The sequence below is a fragment of the Xiphophorus maculatus genome, chromosome 20 (genome assembly GCF_002775205.1).
Source record: "Xiphophorus maculatus strain JP 163 A chromosome 20, X_maculatus-5.0-male, whole genome shotgun sequence".
NCBI lineage: Eukaryota > Metazoa > Chordata > Actinopteri > Cyprinodontiformes > Poeciliidae > Xiphophorus > Xiphophorus maculatus.
In genome coordinates this window covers 11,784,857-11,803,072 of record NC_036462.1, presented here as the reverse complement: position 1 = coordinate 11,803,072, position 18,216 = coordinate 11,784,857, and the positions used below count along the sequence as shown (strand labels likewise).

General features: G+C 37.4%; 1 protein-coding gene across 5 annotated transcripts in view; it reads left to right on the top strand.

The window, feature by feature from the left end:
* The window catches only part of tox2 (TOX high mobility group box family member 2), a 123,068-nt gene extending 114,195 nt beyond the window's left edge, over positions 1–8,873 (top strand). For all 5 annotated transcript variants that reach the window (XM_023325588.1, XM_023325585.1, XM_023325590.1 and 2 more), the window contains 4 exons: positions 1,830–1,910; positions 4,739–5,146; positions 5,240–5,388; positions 6,900–8,873. In XM_023325588.1, coding sequence (XP_023181356.1) covers positions 1,830–1,910; positions 4,739–5,146; positions 5,240–5,388; positions 6,900–6,942 — 681 coding nt within the window. In that variant the 3' untranslated portion in view covers positions 6,943–8,873. The remainder of the gene's footprint in view (positions 1–1,829; positions 1,911–4,738; positions 5,147–5,239; positions 5,389–6,899) is intronic.
* Positions 8,874–18,216: the final 9,343 nt, after the last annotated feature.

Genomic DNA, 18,216 nt, shown 5'->3' with positions numbered 1-18,216 from the left:
TTTTACTCTATAAGATGCAAAGAGTGACTTAAGAAATGATTTTGAAAACTTTAGGAAAATTGACAGTATTTTCCTATGCTTGCTGCATAATGTATAGACATTTATTGCCTTGCAGAATTTTTTTTCACATTGTGCTGCATTACAACACACTTTAATGTATTGCATGAGGATTTTGCTTGATAAAACAGCACAAATTAGTGCATAGCTGTGAAGCGGAAGGAAAATGATACATGGTTTACAGAAGTTTACAGAAAACAGAAGTGTGGTATGAAGTTCCCTCCCCTCCAGGCTCAGTGCTGTGTAAAACCAGTGCAACATGTCTAAGAGAACTTTCACTAGACTCATATCCTTTGGAGCCCATGAATGAGTTTATTCTAAAATTTTCCCTTTTTTATCTTCTAGCTCTTTTCCATTACATCAGCATAATACTGCCACCACCATGTTCATTATTTGATTAATTCTGATAGGCAGTGTTACTTTGCATGATTATTTTGCAGGTAGGCCAAAAGGTTCATTTTTGATCTCCCCTTAGCATCTTTGTCCACTATGGCTTCTACGTGGCTTATTTGCGTATGGCAACTTTAAAAGAACTCGTACAGCTTTCTTTCAACCATGACTTCTTCTTACCACCAAGGCTACAATTGTGAAGCACACAACAAAATATTTTCCCATCAACAGATTCTCTTACCTAAGCTGTGGATCTCTGCAACCCCTCCAGAGTTAGCTTGCGATTCTTGGCTGACTTTTCGATTACTGCCTATAGTTTACGCTTCATTTCTTTACAACTGAACTGTTCTCTGGAAGGTGTTGGTGTAACATGACAAAATGTGAAAACAGGGGAATTAATACTTTTGGATGCTGCTGTATATCAAGATAATAATGATAATATTGTAAATATGGATGAGTGAGAGGATAAACATCAGCTGTTTGAGCAAGAGATTGTATCCGGCTTCATCCCGCTTTGTTTGCTGTCTTGCTTGTTTGCTTGTTTGTTTATTGAGTGCGTGCGTCAGCGGCTGCCAGCCTATGCTCACTTGGCAACCCATGAATGCTTAATGGTTATTCTACCCCACCTCTCTGAGAAGAGATGACCCTGCCCATGTAGCCACTGACAGTATCTCATAGAAGATCAGTAATTACCCGCTGCATTCACTCACGCAAAGAAGAGTGCCCTCCTTCATATTAAAATGCTGAGATCTGAGTCTTTTCTATTGATTTGAGGGTGGACTTTCTGACACTTTCTTTTGCTGCATGAAAAAGGCAGCAGCAGCTGCACACAGACCGTGAGTGACATGTGATGACATTAACTTGAATTCCCTGTCTCAACGCATCATTTGAGGTTCATTCAGACAGTTCAAGATTGCCTTTTTGCTAAAGCTGTTTTGAGTTCTTTTATTTTTTTTCTCTCTCTCTCACATCTGAGTGATTTGCTGCGACATCAGCTCTGATTAAGAGATGAGCAACAGCCTTAATAGAGAAGAACACTGAAAAAGAAGCGCGCAGAGCGACAAACAGGCTTTCGCTCCTCGTTTAACTTCTATTTTCATGTTATTGTGCAGAATCTTTCTTGACATTTCATTTTGAGCTGAATTGGATTTTCAAGAAGCAAATGGTTCGAATGCATCTGCATCATGCAGATGGGCAAAAATCTCCTTGACCTGATAATTGTGCGGCAAATTTATGTGAAATGTTTTTTTGTTTTTTTTTTTCCATCTCAGCCCTGACTCCCCGAATCTCATCCGCATCAGTCAGTGTGAAACGGAGGGTCATTGCAACCTTTAGTATCGGCTTGTAATCAAACATTGTTGTTGTTGTGTTTGTTCCTGCAGAGCTACAAGAGGAAAACAGAGGCTGCTAAGAAGGAGTACCTGAAAGCCCTGGCCGCCTACAGAGCCAGTCTGGTTTCCAAGGTAACAGTGGGGGTCACATGTTTGATATACATGGGTCAGCTGCAATATAAGGGATGATAAATTAGACAGAATTCCTCTCTCATTCCAAAGAAAAGGTCAACTAACAGCAAAGATGGTTTAGTACTTCTTCATGTAGACATACTGTATATATGCATTATGATTGAGTTGAATAACAATGCATGTTTCAATGTTATCATGTCAATATGTAAATGTATTTATGAGTGGAGGTAAAAGAGAAAGGCTGTGTGTGTGCTCCAAAGAAAACAGGGGAAATTAGGCCTGAAACACACCTCAATTTGTAACCTGGGGAGAAATAAAAAGTAATAGTGCACGTCTGCGTGCCTGCTCATCAGCGTGCATGTGTAAGAGCAGGAGTGGACATTACCTGTCATTTGTCGTCCTCCTGGTGCTTGGTTCCTCCCCGGTGGGCTGCTAATGTGTTGGCTGAGGTTTGCTCACATCCACTGCCCTCTCTTTGAAGCAGTTTAAGTCCAGACCATTACCATTTTTTGACTGATCATGTTTGTGCAAAAAGAGAGAGCTCATGTATGAAGCTTAAAAGCAGTTGTAGCACTGTTTCAACTTCATTTCATATTTGTCCCCACATTGTTCTACATATTGAGATCTAAATTACATTAGCATATGCCAAGCTCCTCCTACTCGCCCTCTCTAGCCCTCCTCCCCCGAATGGGACGCCACACTTCCTCTCATGCTCATGTGCAGAAAACAAGCACCTTGATTAAGGCATGAATAGTTAATTCATCAGCCTCTTCACTGTGCCATACTTTCTACTCAAAAGACTATTCTCATCTCTTGTCTCTAGTGCGATTACACATTCAGGGTATCCTATGCAGAGGCTTGATTGATGCCATATGATGGTAGTTTGAGAGTCAAAAGAAAAAAAAATCTGACAGACAAAAATAAACCTGCAAACCTTCGCTCTCTCGTTCAGGAGGAGCCAATCTGAATGCAGGACTGAGCCTCATCCTTCAAAATGACTCTTATTTTTTTTTTTTAATTACGGATGAAGGAGTCTTTTCAGAGTGAATTGGGGTGGGTGGAATTGGAGGTAATTGGAGGATCATTTGAAGGATTTACATCCTGTGTGTGCACCTGTTGCCCTTTTGTTTTGTGACATTTGTCAGTTTATGTAAGAAGAAAAGAACAAAAAGTTTGATTGCACCTCTAAATACCATTGGCCCTTCCCTTGTGTCTGAAAATTAAAATAAAAAAAAAGTTTAAAAGATAAAATGTCTTTTAGCATAAACCATCTCCACTCCATCTACTGTAATACACCCTCTTTGACTATACACTTAAAAATGAGCTCCAACAAATCAAATCCATCATCTCACTCTTCCCTTTCTCCCTTCACCTCATTTCTTCCTTATTTCATTTTCCACTTGACCCCTGCAAATGTTCCTGTCCCCCTGCTTTATCTGCGCCTTCATATCGTTCCATTGATTATTTGAGGGATTTGGCTGGCTGGATGGGAGCCATTACTAAATAACAGACCACCACACATCATTCTAGTAAGTCTGACAGTTAATGAGAAAGAATCCCTGTGCTTCATACATGCATGTGCATCTTCCCCAGGGAAAGAAAGGGAGACTGAGAGACCTGCTGAGTGAATGTTTATAGATGTAGATGAATGCAGTGGTGGGCGGATGGGTGGGTGGAGTTAATGAATAAATAGAAGATGAAGAAATAACAAGAGTGGACACAAGTTAACATACTCCAAGCTCTTTAATTTAAGGTAAAAATGTCATTATGTGATTAATGAAGGACCCAAACGCAAGGACTGATGGTGACTGAAATAGGTAGAGTTTTAATAATGAGATAACAAAAGAACTTACAGGTGGGATCAAAGGCAGAGCAGGAGACGGAGCTTGGGCGGCATAACAGAATGAACCAGCAACAAGTAATGAAAACCAGTGAGCTTATACATAATGAGGCAAGGAGAAGGGTATTGGATACAGGTGAGCTAATCCAGAAATTTGTAACAGCTGTGGAGAGCAAAACACAAAGACTGAGGGAAGGTGAATAACGCAGAGGTAGCTGAACTAAACACAAAGGAAACTCAGTGTTATCCTCTGCTGTTTACATGTTGATATCTCCTTTGCATCTTATGAATAAACTAAAATTAGACTAATTAAATGCCCTTGAATGAAGGGATGCTCCAATCAGTATTGTGTGCCCAATTTCCCATTTTATTTTTTATTAACTGCAAAATTATGATCTTCTGAAACAGATTTTTGCCAGTTTTATTTTCTCATTAAACACTTTAATGAAAAAGATTTAAGAAATCTATGTCAAAAAAAGTACTCCTCTTTTCTTTTCTCAGTTCTCTGCTCTTTTCAAATAAACGATTAACAGTTTAAATTCTTTATGGCTTACAACACTCCTGTTTAAAGATGTTGTGATGTAACACAGTGGTAAACATCCTTATAGAATTAAATCCAGCTTTTTATAAAGGAAATCAAGAATCCCCAGTTTTAGTCATTAATCTGTTTGAAGCTTGGCACAAAGCTGAGCAAATTCTGTTTACATCACAGCTTTTTTGGCATTTGTTTCTGCATCAGCTACACACACACTAATATACATATATAATAGTTTTTGTATCTTAACTTAGCTGCCGCTAAGTTATGATAACAGATTGCAAATATAATGATAGCATCAAAATAGTCAGGGGGATAAACTTTGTAGTTACACATTTGTAAAGCAGTATCCACAGCAAATTATGTTTAATCAAATAAAGTCTGATTAATCTGTGAAATTCTTTTGCAATGAGATTAATTACTGTGTTTTGGTTTGTCCTGTTTTGCTTTTAGACGTATAACGACCCTGGGGAGAATAAAACTGCCCAAACGAGCCAGGCCTCTCCACATATGATGCCAACCAACTCGCTGTACAGTGTGCCACCTCCCCCACAGCCGTCATCGCCATACCTGGGACCCGGGGCCTTCCCTCTAACCGACCTGCAGAGCTATGCAGGCCACGCCCCACGCCACACTCTGTCACAGACCCTCAGCCAATCCCCAATGCTGCCCAGCATTAGTGCCTCCCCACCTTCCTCCTTCCAGATCAGCCCGCCGCTTCACCCCCACCAGCAGCTCTCCCTGCACCAGAGCTCGCTCCTCAACCAGCCCATCCGAATGCAGCAGGTCCAGTCCCAGCCAATCATCTCTCACCAGATGGGGCTACAGGCCTCTCTTCACTCCCCACCACCAGGACAGCAGGTACAGAAATAAACTGAGACAAATCTGATGATGAGTGTAATGAGATCTCTGCTCAGGGGTTTTGCTTAATTTTTTGTGAATTATCTCCTTTAGGGTTTTTCCCACCTCCAGTCAGAGTACCAGAAGAGCATTGGGGGTTCCCAGTCACCAGGAGCCCCTGGCTCTGGGCCCGGTCCTGGAGTGGCTCAGACCCATGAGTGGGATGGAGAATACTGCAATCGGGAGTGCGGCAACCACTGCAGGTCAGTGTATACACAATAATTGATCAAAGTTATAGTCTTACAACGATCCACTTCACGGACATGTTTTATACTATGGCTTAGCATCGTTTATTAGAAATACTTAAGTTGATTCATGTTTTGTGTCAGATTATTGAACTATAGGACAAGTTGTAAAACCAAGTCTGTTAAAAATACAGATACATTGCAACAAAAAAAACTACAAATTATTGAAAATGTAATACAATAATTCAACTCAAAAAATGAAAACTTTCATATTATAATGACTCATAACACAGTGATTTATTTCACTTGTGTATTTCTCTTAATTTCATAACTATTGCTTACAGCGTAATGAAAACATAATGTTTAGTTTTTCAGAAAATTAGAATGTTCCATAAAAGCAAATAAAAGAGACCTCCAACACTTAGAGCTGTATCCGCCTCAAAAACCCGAATCAAATATTTGAGTAATTTGTAGATTGTAGAAGTAGGTAATGTGCTAATTCAGTCTCCAACAACTGATGACTGGAGTTGAACTACACATGCATGGAACTGACTTTACACTCTCCACAAGGAGAATAAGGTGAAATTCTCAAAGAACCTGGAACTTCACAAAGGATGATGAAGAATTTTTTAATAGAAAGAAGAAAAAAGTATTGTAGAAGGAGGTGCAAACAATCAGGGCTAGCCCCAAGCTGAGGATTGTGAAGCAAATCCTATTCAAGGATTTGGACAGCAGTCAGCATTAGCAGCCACCACACAGACACATCCAAGACGCTGGCTACAAGTGTTGTTTCCCTGTGTCTCGTCTTGAAACCTGAGATCTACCAGGAAAAAAAAGATGACTTCCAGCTTTCCTTTTCTAACAAGATTTATGGAGATGATTTTACTTTCCAACAACTCTTAGCCTGTTCTCTAACTGCCAAAAGTACTAGCACCTGTTGAGCTTTCTATCACTGGGTTTATTGATCCTAGCTATCAAACAGTGCATTAAGTTTAGCTCAATTAGTTCAATTAGTTTAAAAAGTTTTCTCTCCAAAGGAAACCCAGCAGATTGCAGTATAAGTGTGACATGTTTCCCTTTTTGAATTGAATTACTGAAATAAATTAATGATATTGTAACTTATTACGATTTACATTAAGCATACAATTTGCAAACATGTTTGAGGTTGGTCTCGGATTTTATTGTATAAGGGCTGAGAGTTGTAAGACCAAGTGAAGATTTTAAGACAAAAGAAAAACTAAAAACTAATATAAAGAGATATTTATAACCTCAACATTTGTATATTGACAGAGATTGAAGCTCCGCTTCTTCATAGCAGATTTAAAATCCATACTTTTTTATGCTCATGAAATCCGATTTTTTATTTAATTCTAAAGCTTAAACTTAAGCTAAAAGTAAAACAACCAAGTCCATGATAACAAGACAAAAAAGTATTTTTACATTCTTTTGATGTTTTATTTTTGTTAATAAAGTTAGCAAATTTTTGTTTGTTTAATTTCTTTTCTTTCTTTTTTGTTCTTGTGTTACAGTGGAAGCATGATAGGCAGGGACAAGCCCCTCTACCTCACCTGAAACTGAAGATTATCCTCTGCTGACAAATGACGACACCGAGGAGTCTATTCTCATCCCACTCTGTTCTCCTCACCCAGCCCCGACCTCCTTCCTCTCACATCATGTGTACACTTTACATACAGCCACACACAAACACATTCAGATTCCTGAAACTGTTATCATCAACCTGTTTATTTTTCATTGTTAATGTAATTATTATTTCTTGCAGTTTCTAGAGTTTGTGACCAGTTTTTTGACTAGATGACTACTGTCTGTACCACTTATTGTATTAACAGTCTTCTTGCTGTTTAAATTTGCCAAGCACTTATAAAATCCCTCCCCCCTTTTCCTTCTCTTCCTCCTCCTCTTCTTCCTCATTCTCCTCCTTCTCGTCCTCCTCCTCCATGCCTCCTCAGTTATATGCCTGAGCCCTCTCTGATCTGGGCTGTGGAGTGCTCCTCTTGTGTGTCACCATCAAAAAGACCCCTTAGGGATCCCATTCAGCTTTAAGTAGAAAAAAATAAGTGTTCCTCCTTTTTTCCACCCTATTTTTGTAGTTTTCTTTGCTTTTGTTGGTGTTTCTGTCTTATTTATTTCTTGCTGGCTATTTTGTTTCTCTCTCTCTTTTTTTGCATTTTTCCTAGTAAGCCCTGTATCATAGAGAAATATTAACTCCTAGTATGTTGAGCATAGGCCTTGATGTTATGGTAGCTGTGCTTACGGGCCAGAAGATTAAAGGCTTGGTGGGGAATGAGACAGAAAAACAAAGCAAATCTTTTTTATTATTAATAAAGACCTGTAGAGGTCTACTGAGCTGTCACAGTGTGATTGTAAATATCACTTTTGTGGAATCAAATTGGGAATTAAAAGTCCAAATAGATTTGTTCCTCTAAAAGTACATGTATGTTAATGTATGTGTGTGAGTACGTCAGGACGTTAGAATGTACCCCATTCATGGCGTGGTATGAGTGTGTGCGACCAGAGGACTAGTAAGTGTGACTCTCTCTGTGTTTGAGTCTTTCCTGTGAATTTAACAATCCCGTGCAGCTGGATTTCGGAGGAGTATTTCACACTTTCACTCTCGCATTAAATCTGTGCTCACTCGTGTGTTGTTGTTTTATTCAGACAAAATTCAGACCGAATATACAATATATGTCCTGCAGACCATTAAACAGAAAGAGCAAGGTGAGAGACAGAGAGCACAGAGATGGAAAAGAAATGCTGTGAGATAAAATGAGATGTAAAGTTTCAGATAGGAAAGTAGGGGGTGGGATTAATGCCTCAAAATAATCACCCCTCCCTTCTTTTGTTTAGCTGTCTGACCAATGTATCCATGTTGTCTCCTCACCACCCAGGAGGGGGGGGGGGGACCTGCAACGTGAACATACACATCACAAGTAATTTTTATAAGTTTCTGGTTCGTGTTTGGTTGTGTTTTTAACTCTTGTGTGATTAACGGAAAATGCATTTTGCTGACAAAGACATCTCGTTTTTATCTCTTTTTGTGTAGCAGAATTTCAGTTCTAGTTGCTGCAACACAATAACATTTTAAGTTGTGTAAAAAAAATACAAAACAAACAAAAAAAAACTGCCAACTGTAGTTATATTATTTGTAAAACAAGTAATGATAAATATTTGAAATGGTTATTCCTACATTGTTCCTTTTTTTGCTAGTTACCCATCAGCTGTTTGACAGGTTTTCTTATTTATAAAAGAAATGAGATCAATTTTGCTTCTTACAATGGAGGTGTATTTTTATTCTTATTTTATTATTCTCTGCTTTGGTTTGATAAATAATGATGATGACGATCACAAGGATGATTATTTAGTTATTTTTTATATATATTTTGGATGCTGCCTTCTTTTTCTTTCCTTGCCAGCAGCATCACTTTCTGTCATAATGCTTCTTTTATTTCAGACCTGCATAATAAAGAAAAAAGTTCAAAAAGTGAGCTTGACACATGTCATTTCATTTCCCCATGGACATATTTTCATCTTCTGTCGTTTTCTCCAATTAGACGATCACACCTTTTGTTGAAGATTTTATAATAGCTATCATAAAAGCAGAGAAACACCCCCAACTCTCTCTTCTGCACTTTATATCCACACTTTAGAGGGGTCACATGTTTTGTTTCCCGTATTTATATTTAGCCCCAGTGGCATTAGCTAATTAACCATGGATGGCTACAGTGAGCACCAGCCAGCATGGATATTGCCAGTAAACTATCTCAACGAACAGAGGAGCAGATGCAAGGAGACGTTTTGCTTTTGCTTGTGAAAGTAGTGCATCGTAGGCGTCTAGTGTGAGATAAAGAGTACGGGAAAAAAAAATCCAATGCGCATACAAACTCAGGCAACCGTCCAAGTGCTCATTTTACCCCAATTGCAAACACATCTTCTTAGAGACTTCATGAAAGAAGTCTAGAAGAGATTGAAATGAAACTGTCACGATCCTCACATTCAATGTTTTATTCATTTAAAGCCTGCCTGCCGTTTCTTCTACGGTGGCATTGAATTGGCAACTAGATCATTATTGGACAATTGGGAAACCTGCCACTTTGTGATATGACACACATTATACGAAAATCACAGTCATACATTCTTAATGCAGTGTCAGATAAGAGGGAGTTTGGGTGCAGCCACACAGTCTTGGCCCTGTGCCTTTTGTGTACATAAATGAATATCATCCTATATGAAACTAAGTGTGTGTTTTCCTTGCGTAGCGTAATCTCTGTTCCTGAGCTTTGCGCTTACAAAAACAGCATTGTGACAATGAGATCTCCCTTATTTTACAAAAATATAAATCGAGCACACTCTTCCATTAGACGTTTACTGTCTATAGTCATTCTGTCATAAATACTACAAAGGGACAGCATCACTTTGATACTCTTGTCAGCACTTTTTATCCTATTCCTCATCCCCAAGTTGAAGTCAGGAGGCCAACGGTAGTGAAAAAGGGGCAATTTATGGTTGTGGTTTTCAATGTGATCCTGTCAAACACTGACCATTTTAGTTTGCATAACTTTATGTAGATTGATTTAGTGGATTACAATAATAAAAACATGTTCTCTGTCTAAAGGTGCAATACTAAATCTAAAGCACATGCAACACATTTCTATCCAAGTCCATACATTTTTTACACACTGGTTTGGATTTATTATAACATTTATGAATGTGTAGAGCAGCGTTAAGAGCCAAAAACATTGTGTCGCTAGTCTTTAATTAATATTGATGGAAAATGTAAGTGTTCAGGGGTGCATAGCTTGTGGGTGCCATGAGCACTTAAAAGCAGTTAAATGTCATCAGCCAGTTTTTCTAAACAGGTTTTCTATTCCTTTTTAACATATCTAGTCAGTGGGTAGTGGGTGCATACTGTGTTGCGCATGTGCATGTCAGTAGGAAAATGCTGACACACACTTTAACTAGCTAATGACACTAAAGTTTGACTCACTTTCAGCTTCCAATTTGGCACTAAAGAACTTTATCACCGTTTTTAAGGTATCTGCACTGCAATTGGTTGTCCCTAGTTTAAACTGTAAAATATCCCCATTAAACCTGAACTGTGTGGTTCAGACTGCACTATGTAACATCTGTACATGGTGCAAAGGTCATTTACGACAATTTGGGATTCATGGAAGCTTTTACTTCTATTTCTGAAAACTGGAAGACTTGCAAAAAGCACCACATTAGCTCGAGTAGGAGAAACACATTATTTAGACTGGTCAAATCTGGACATTTCTATTACAAGTGTAGTTAATGTATGCAATATCTATCCACTGGGCAGTAAAATAAATCCCTAATGGATTTGTATTGTTTTTGACACACCTCAATATTGTAGATCACTTAAGAAAATTTTATATTTTATATGACCAGAGGAAAAAAAATAGAATACTTTCTCAGATATCGTGGGAAAGTAGTTACATATCTAACCCATATTGCCCCTATGTAAAAACACAAGTAGCCATTATATTGATCTTGTTGTTATAACCTTGTTGGCAATAACTGCCATCAAGCAAAAATACTTTTATATCATTAGGAAAGCTATTCCATTATTCTTGAATTGTTTTAAGCCCACCACATTTGAGGATTTTCAAGAATAAGCAGCCTGTTTCTTGAAAACAGGCTGCCAGATCATACGCTTGAGCTTAAGATCACAAACTGACTGTGACCATCAGCGCAATATTTATACAAGAGAAAAAGACATACCCAGCTATTTTCTGTTAGTAGTAGGAGTAGTATTTCTATTATCTGCAAGACTTTATTATTAGCACAGATAAATGTTGATTTTAGGTGATCAGTGTTTAAATTGTTAAACCTAACTCAACTACATGTTGTGAACTCTAAATGCACCGAAGCTGTCGCATTCACCCAAAATCTTCCAGTTGCAACTTTGATGGCGCAACAGAGAAACAAACGGCAGGAAATGTGGGCGGTTTTGACAAGAAACGAGTTTCGCTTTGTCTTCGGAATCAGTTAAGGTTTCTTTTTTCTGCTGACTGTACAGCACATAATTTATCAATTTCTCATCGAATGATCCAGACGCATTCACTCTGATTGCAATTAATACCTTTTTTGTATGGTATTAACAAATTGATCATAATCATTACAGGATTATGAGATAAAAAAAATAAATAATGACAATGAATTGGTGGAAACCCCCTTTTTAAAAGAACAAACAGTAATTAATTATTTATTGGAGTAGTTTTACAGTCCTTGTGCACATTCACCAAATAATGTAGCAAACAAACAGAACACAATAAAATCTATCCGCAGGGCCGTGCCGTGTGGCAAGCAGCACTGTGGTTTCACACTTGTAGATATTGACGTAATCCAAGGTACCTGCAATGTAAACTTTGAAAACCATTATTTGCTACGTGCGGTGGCCAAACAAAACCAATTTCCTGTTTTAGTGATAGAGCTAACAAATAATGTACAAACTTGTTGCTGCACCTTCATGCAACAGTCAGAACGTAGCTCTTTTTCTTCTCTGCTTATAATTCTCCATGTGAATCATTGTGAAACATCGGGTGATGGAGAATTTCTCTCTATGACTCCATTAAACCAAATTTAAATTTCTCAATATCAAACTATCAACAGTGTAAGATGAGTTCAAAGATTGTATAAAGTGTGTGTTTAGAGTCAGATTTCTGATGCAACATGTGCAAAGATTTCTCAGTACAAATATTGTTAGCCAAACATATCCGAGTTTGGCTATTTTTGTGACATATTTTATAGGATGTTTATATACCATGATGTCAGTTTCCTCTGTAGGAAGACCAAGCTGTAAATAATTTCAATGTTTTTGAATTTTTTGTTGATTGCTAGGTTGTGGATCTGGGCATTAAAACAATGGTGACACAAAGATAAACTTCTTAATCAGAAGTTAGTCCCCCCACCCTCGTTCCTCACATGACCCCTCATATTTGCCTGGCGTCTTTATGGGACATGTGTCCTCATCCCCACTGAAAACCTTTTGACTAAGAGCTAAAATAAAGAAGCCACACTTTTTCTCACACCTCAGCAGTTCTTAAATCTTGACATGAAGTGCAGATGAGTCAAAACGAGAACCACACATATAACCATTTTCTCATAACCCCCTTCACTCGTCTGTGAAAGGCCGGTCTCGTTATGCACTGGATCACCTCAGAGTCGAGCCACAGAAACACGACCAGCCATACGTAGTCATTTTAGATGTTTGTTAAACACCACAGCTGCTCTGTTTGAGCAATATCGCCCACACATGCTGCACCTCAGATCCTCTGATAACTGCGTGATGGAGAGAGTTTGTGAAACAAACGGTTATGTTATTGAAATGAGGTTCTGCTCCAGATGTCTGGGATTTAAAAGTTGTTATGAGATAACATTGTAGTTACTTAGGAAGTTAGGTATTCGTCTCTGTCATGCATATGGCATGTAACAGTGTTTGAATTAGCCTGAAGATCAGATTGGGAACAGATTCAACTGAATGTAGTGCAGCATGTTGGCATGTTGTATAATAGACAGTCCTACCATTTGGCTGGCAAAAAAGGTCCTTGTTCTTAAAAATCAGTACCATAGCAACCAAGCTGTGGAACAAGCTTTGCCAATATACAGCAAACATAACATATCAGTCGCACTCACATTACTTTGAATTCAAGAGCCGCTATTTGAAACAGTGCTGATTAGATGTTCTTCAATATTTTTTTTGAAATATAGAAAACACAGAAAAATGTAATCACTGTCCAGTGTGTGAAAGGTCCACACTTCTAGAAAAATATATGAAAAAGAGCTCGCAATTTGATAAAGTACCAAAATGTCTCACTCATAGCAATGAAAAATTATGTTGTCAAGTGTCTGCTGGCAAGAGCCTGACCTCACTTTTAAAAAGGACAGTATCTGTCAATTGTTTGCGTGTAAAAAATACCTTTGTTGTCCCTTTTTTTATTCTCCTGAAAAGCAGGGAAGATTGTCTTTGCTAAAAATGGCCAGAATGGGAAATCAAGGCAAGGACTGCTCCTAACTGGTATAAGACACACGAGACTACTTGAACGTACAATCAGGGTTTTGACCTCTTGGATCGTCTGCAACAATTTCTTGATTACTGAAACTAAAAGACCATCTCCAGCAAATGAACAATATTGGTAAGTCATACATTGAAGATTGTATGACTTCAATACAATCTGGGGAAAGCTTTCCATACATGACGAGTTAGAGATGAGAGAAACATCTTGTTCCACACTAAGTTTACAGTTGATAATTGAAAATCATCATTGTTAGTGTTTATTTTTACCTTTATTTTCATGTATTAAAACATATTATGCACATTAATCATAATGAGTTTTGCCACTGTTAAGCAAATGTGTAAACAGCATAAAATAACTACTGGTAATTAAAAAACGAGAAAAAATATAGCGTTGTTTTTTTTATAAAAGAATTATGCAGTATTCTCACAAGCCAACTCTGATAGACTCCAACTATATTTTTCTCTGAAAATTGTTTCATATTTTGTTATTGCTTTGAAAAATATGACAAAAATAAAATCTTTCATTTCTGATTTAGGTTTGAGCTCTCCCAAAGTTAAAGTGCAAACAAACAAGATTGTCTTGTTTGGTCATTGTGAGCTCCATTGTTTCTGACACATGGTATGTCATGCTCAAGTAGTTTTCCTTCCTCATCAATTACAGTGTTTATGTACCTGCAGAATCCAGAATGCTTGGTGCATGATTGTAATTTTCATATTTCAAATCCAATAAATTGCTTCATCTTTAAAGCCCCTCATCTTCTATTTAGGTCTTCTTTTTTCCTCCCATGGGACATTTATTTTCGTCAGATGCATCTGCATTCATTAGAATCAAATCTACCTGAGTGTTTTCCCTCTCTTTGGTTTAGTTTTATCCCTGTCTGTGTCTCTTCTAAGTAATGATACTTTCTATCACTCCAAAGTGTTTTCAATCAGTCTCACCGGTTTTAGAGAAATTGACTTCAAAGGCATGGAGCGAGTGAAAAATGAGGATTGAATTCTAACTTGGGATTAAATTTGAAGAAGAAAAAAAAAATCATCCTGGTGAAAGTCATTCACGGAGAGCTCCAGGTGCCTCCATACAAATCCTGATGAAGGTTACACTGTGAAAACTAGGTTGCAAGAGCGAATGTGATGAAAGTGTTTTACTTCTGTTTTGTCAACGTTGTAGTGGATCCCCTCAGAATGTGACAGGCTAGGTGATCATTTGCACCAAGAGCAAATGAGAAGATGAATAAGATTTTTCTTGTTTTGTTTTTATTTAACATTTTTCAATCTATTTTGGTTTGGCCAACATCCGAGAAAATTATTTTTGGAAACATTGTTTTGGCCTTGGTCTCAGTTGTGAGGAAAAGGGTAACGAGTTTAGTAAAGTTACAGTTTGTATTGTTTGTTTGAATTTTAACAAGAAACAAGTAATTTTTTTTTATATTTAAATTGAGATGTAAAGCTTGAAGTTAAATCCAAGTCAACATGGATTCCTCTGAATATAGTGTTTTATGGCATATAAAGTAGGTCTACATACTGGTTCCATTTATGCCAGTTATGAAAATAAATAAAATCTTGGCTTTCTTTTTTCAAATTATTTGTAGCACTGCTCTGCTTTTTGATTTGCCTGTATTGACATAGGCATTTGTTGATTTAAATTCTCAAACAATTTAATAAAATATCATTAAGGTTTTGCAAGGTTTTTAAACAATACGCAAAGTTTATTTTGAATACTGAACAAGAAGATTAAGTTATTCTGAGTTTTTATGCAAGAAGAAGAATCTTTCTTCCATTGATCTCTGAGTGACACATTAATTTGCTATAAACCTTACATTTCTTCTTCAATATATTTCTTTTCACATAGCTTGAGCCCTGGTAAATCCAAACCCGCCCACTGAAATGCATACATAACAGGAACATTACACTATGTCTAGTGACGCGAATTGAATTACTTTTATGTGCCTTGTCAAATTATGCACACTAACCAGAACAGACAACAATAACAGTTAGTTTTTTTTCTTAAACCATTACACTGTCTTTTTGTTACTAGAGCAAATCTAATTTGACAAAATACAGATAGAAATTATAGAAAAGACTACTGATTTCAGTCATAATAACAGATATTCTGCTAATAAGTAATTACTACAGAACTGAGCTCACTTATCCATATGGACTGTTTTAATCTGAAACACTAATTCACATTACTGCTCCATTTTAAATCTTCATTAGTAAGTTTAATTACATTTGTTAATTATGAGCCATGTAATGACTTAAATCCCTTTTTCCCCAACATCCACATACATGCAGCCTGCGGCCTCTGCATTCTCTGCTTGTCAGCTTCAGATAAAAATACAGGAGAGTTTTCAGGGGATGGGGTGGAAGCACATTTTTCATCTATTTCTTTTGAAAATGGATTATCAAATTAAAGGAAACTGCTCAATAACCGCTGCAGAGAGGAATGCTTCCCACTTAATTGAATTAGGGTTTTTCATTTCTGTGATTTCTGTGTTTGTTTTTTGGCAGCTGCCATCTGTTTGCCCAGGACCAGCTCTATTAATAAGCTATTCAGATTGAGAAAAGGGCTTTATTCCAGCAACTGTTTCTCACCTCCTCTCTCTCTCTTTTGCTCTCTGTCTCTCTCCCTTTCTCACTTGCTCACTCACTCAAACGATTGTCATGGAAATCATTAGAGGTGCCAAGCCGCAGACAAAAGAAAGAGCTTTGACACACACCTGAGCCAAAAAGAACAGAATTGTAGTCTAATTATGATGGGAACAATTAAGACTGTGCATATTTATTGACAGGGGACTTCACACAGTAGCATATGCTCATGAATACTAAAAAATAAAAAAAAATCAGTCAGGGAGGGGAAGGATGGCTGATGGTACTGAATTTGATTGCCTATTAAAAACTGTATCAGCATTGCTACTTAATAAAGTAAATCTATGTTTAAAACAAAACTACAGCTTACTTACTTAGGACTGTGAAGAGAATTTGACTAAACATAATTGTAGTAAATTGAAGAAAGAGGGAAAAAAATAGGATTAGCCAAATTAGCCAAACTAAACACAATTTCTTCTCTTTATCCTTTCCTGTCTCCTTTCCGATGTTCCAAGAAGAAGAAAGTCCAATGTAGTCTTTGTTCTGTATTCTGATCACACGTCTCTCTCCCCAAGTAATACAAGTCTACTTTAAAATTCATAACTACATTTGGAAAGAATAAAAGGGTACCCTGATGGAATATTTCCAAGGAGCTTACTTGAGAGGAAATACTATTCGCTTTGGAATATTTAATAACCTTAACCTAGTCTTTAAGACATACAGCAGTAATAACATTTTAAAAAAATAGTGGTGACTGGAAAATAAATAAATAAATCAAACTATGGCTTAGCATGAAATGAGCAGCTATAATTCCTGCCTGCAGGCAGACGATGAGAGAAAAAGTGAGAACGAAAGTAGACAAAAGATGGTGAGAATCCTTGTCAAAGTTAGAGAGTCGGCTCAAGTCGACTCTCATTTTCTGCTTTGCTTTTCCTCTCCCCTCTTCTGCCTAGGAGGGAGTTTGAATTGAATCAAACAACCTAGATTGATTAAGCTTGGAAGAATGACTTTCCAATGACACAGGATTCAGCAGCAGCCTCAGCCCATCCCTTCTGTACAGATTTGACATGGTTCTATTGAGAAAGTGATACAGGAGTGATTGCAGTTTGTTCCTGTGGATTTTGTGTGAGTCTGAAATGTTTTCTCATTGTACTAAGTGTTGTCACTATTGTGCAGTTCCTTAAAGGTCCCATTTGATTCATGTTGAATCCTGCTTCGGCTCGAATGCCTCTCCGGAAAAGGAGCACAATGGATGAGTGTGAGAAAATAGATAACATGCTTCTCCAGTTTTAATATGAATTGCTCAGAGAGAGTCTCGGTATTAATCTCTTGTCCGCTTTCCTTTCTCTTGTTCTTTTGTGTTTGTGGAGAGGGTGTTGGGAAGGCGGGGTACAGTTAGGGATATTGTGGGATGTCCTGCTCGGGATTTGGTCAGAACCAATCAATGCTGTAATGTTCTCAGTCTCTTTTCTCTTTTCAACACCACCACTGTCTTTAAAAATATTCATTGTGGAGACACAGAGACCCCTACTGTCTGTAAAACCTAGCAGCAGCACTTTTCCTCCCATACCTGATACTCTACTGCCACCTGCTAGCTATACATATAATGTGATGCACCAGTTCAGCCTATTGTATAGTCATGATGATATAAAGATATGTAAAGTTTATATCAACTGAAGCATTTTATGAATAAGTGTTTATTAAAAATTTACTCTAAATATGAATGTTTTTTCATCGTGAATTAGACGACTAAATGCTTACAAATTGTGTGCTTTTCTATCATAACAAAACAAAAGGCTTTGTTCCCATGATTTTATAGCTTGTGGAACTGCATTTATGGGGACATAACTTAACTTGTCAACTGCCTGAGATTACTCTGTGGATATATTTTATCCCACTCTTCCTAAATTAAGTTTAAATGGTGACGTTTGCAGTTGATCATTTATGCAGTGTTATAAATATCCTGCCTACAAAAGTATTCTGTCAAGTTTGGTGAAATAGTCACATTCTTTTTAGCCATTGACAGATCTTTGTTCGTGTCTTGCATATTTAAACAGTTGAAAAAGGCTACACATTTATATTAGTTATATTTAATTAATTATAAAATGTTAGTAATGAAAATGAACCACTTAACTGTTTTAGCCAAAATTGTAGATGTGGTAAAATTAATGGTTTTAGAGTAAATCGAGTAAAACAACAACAAAACA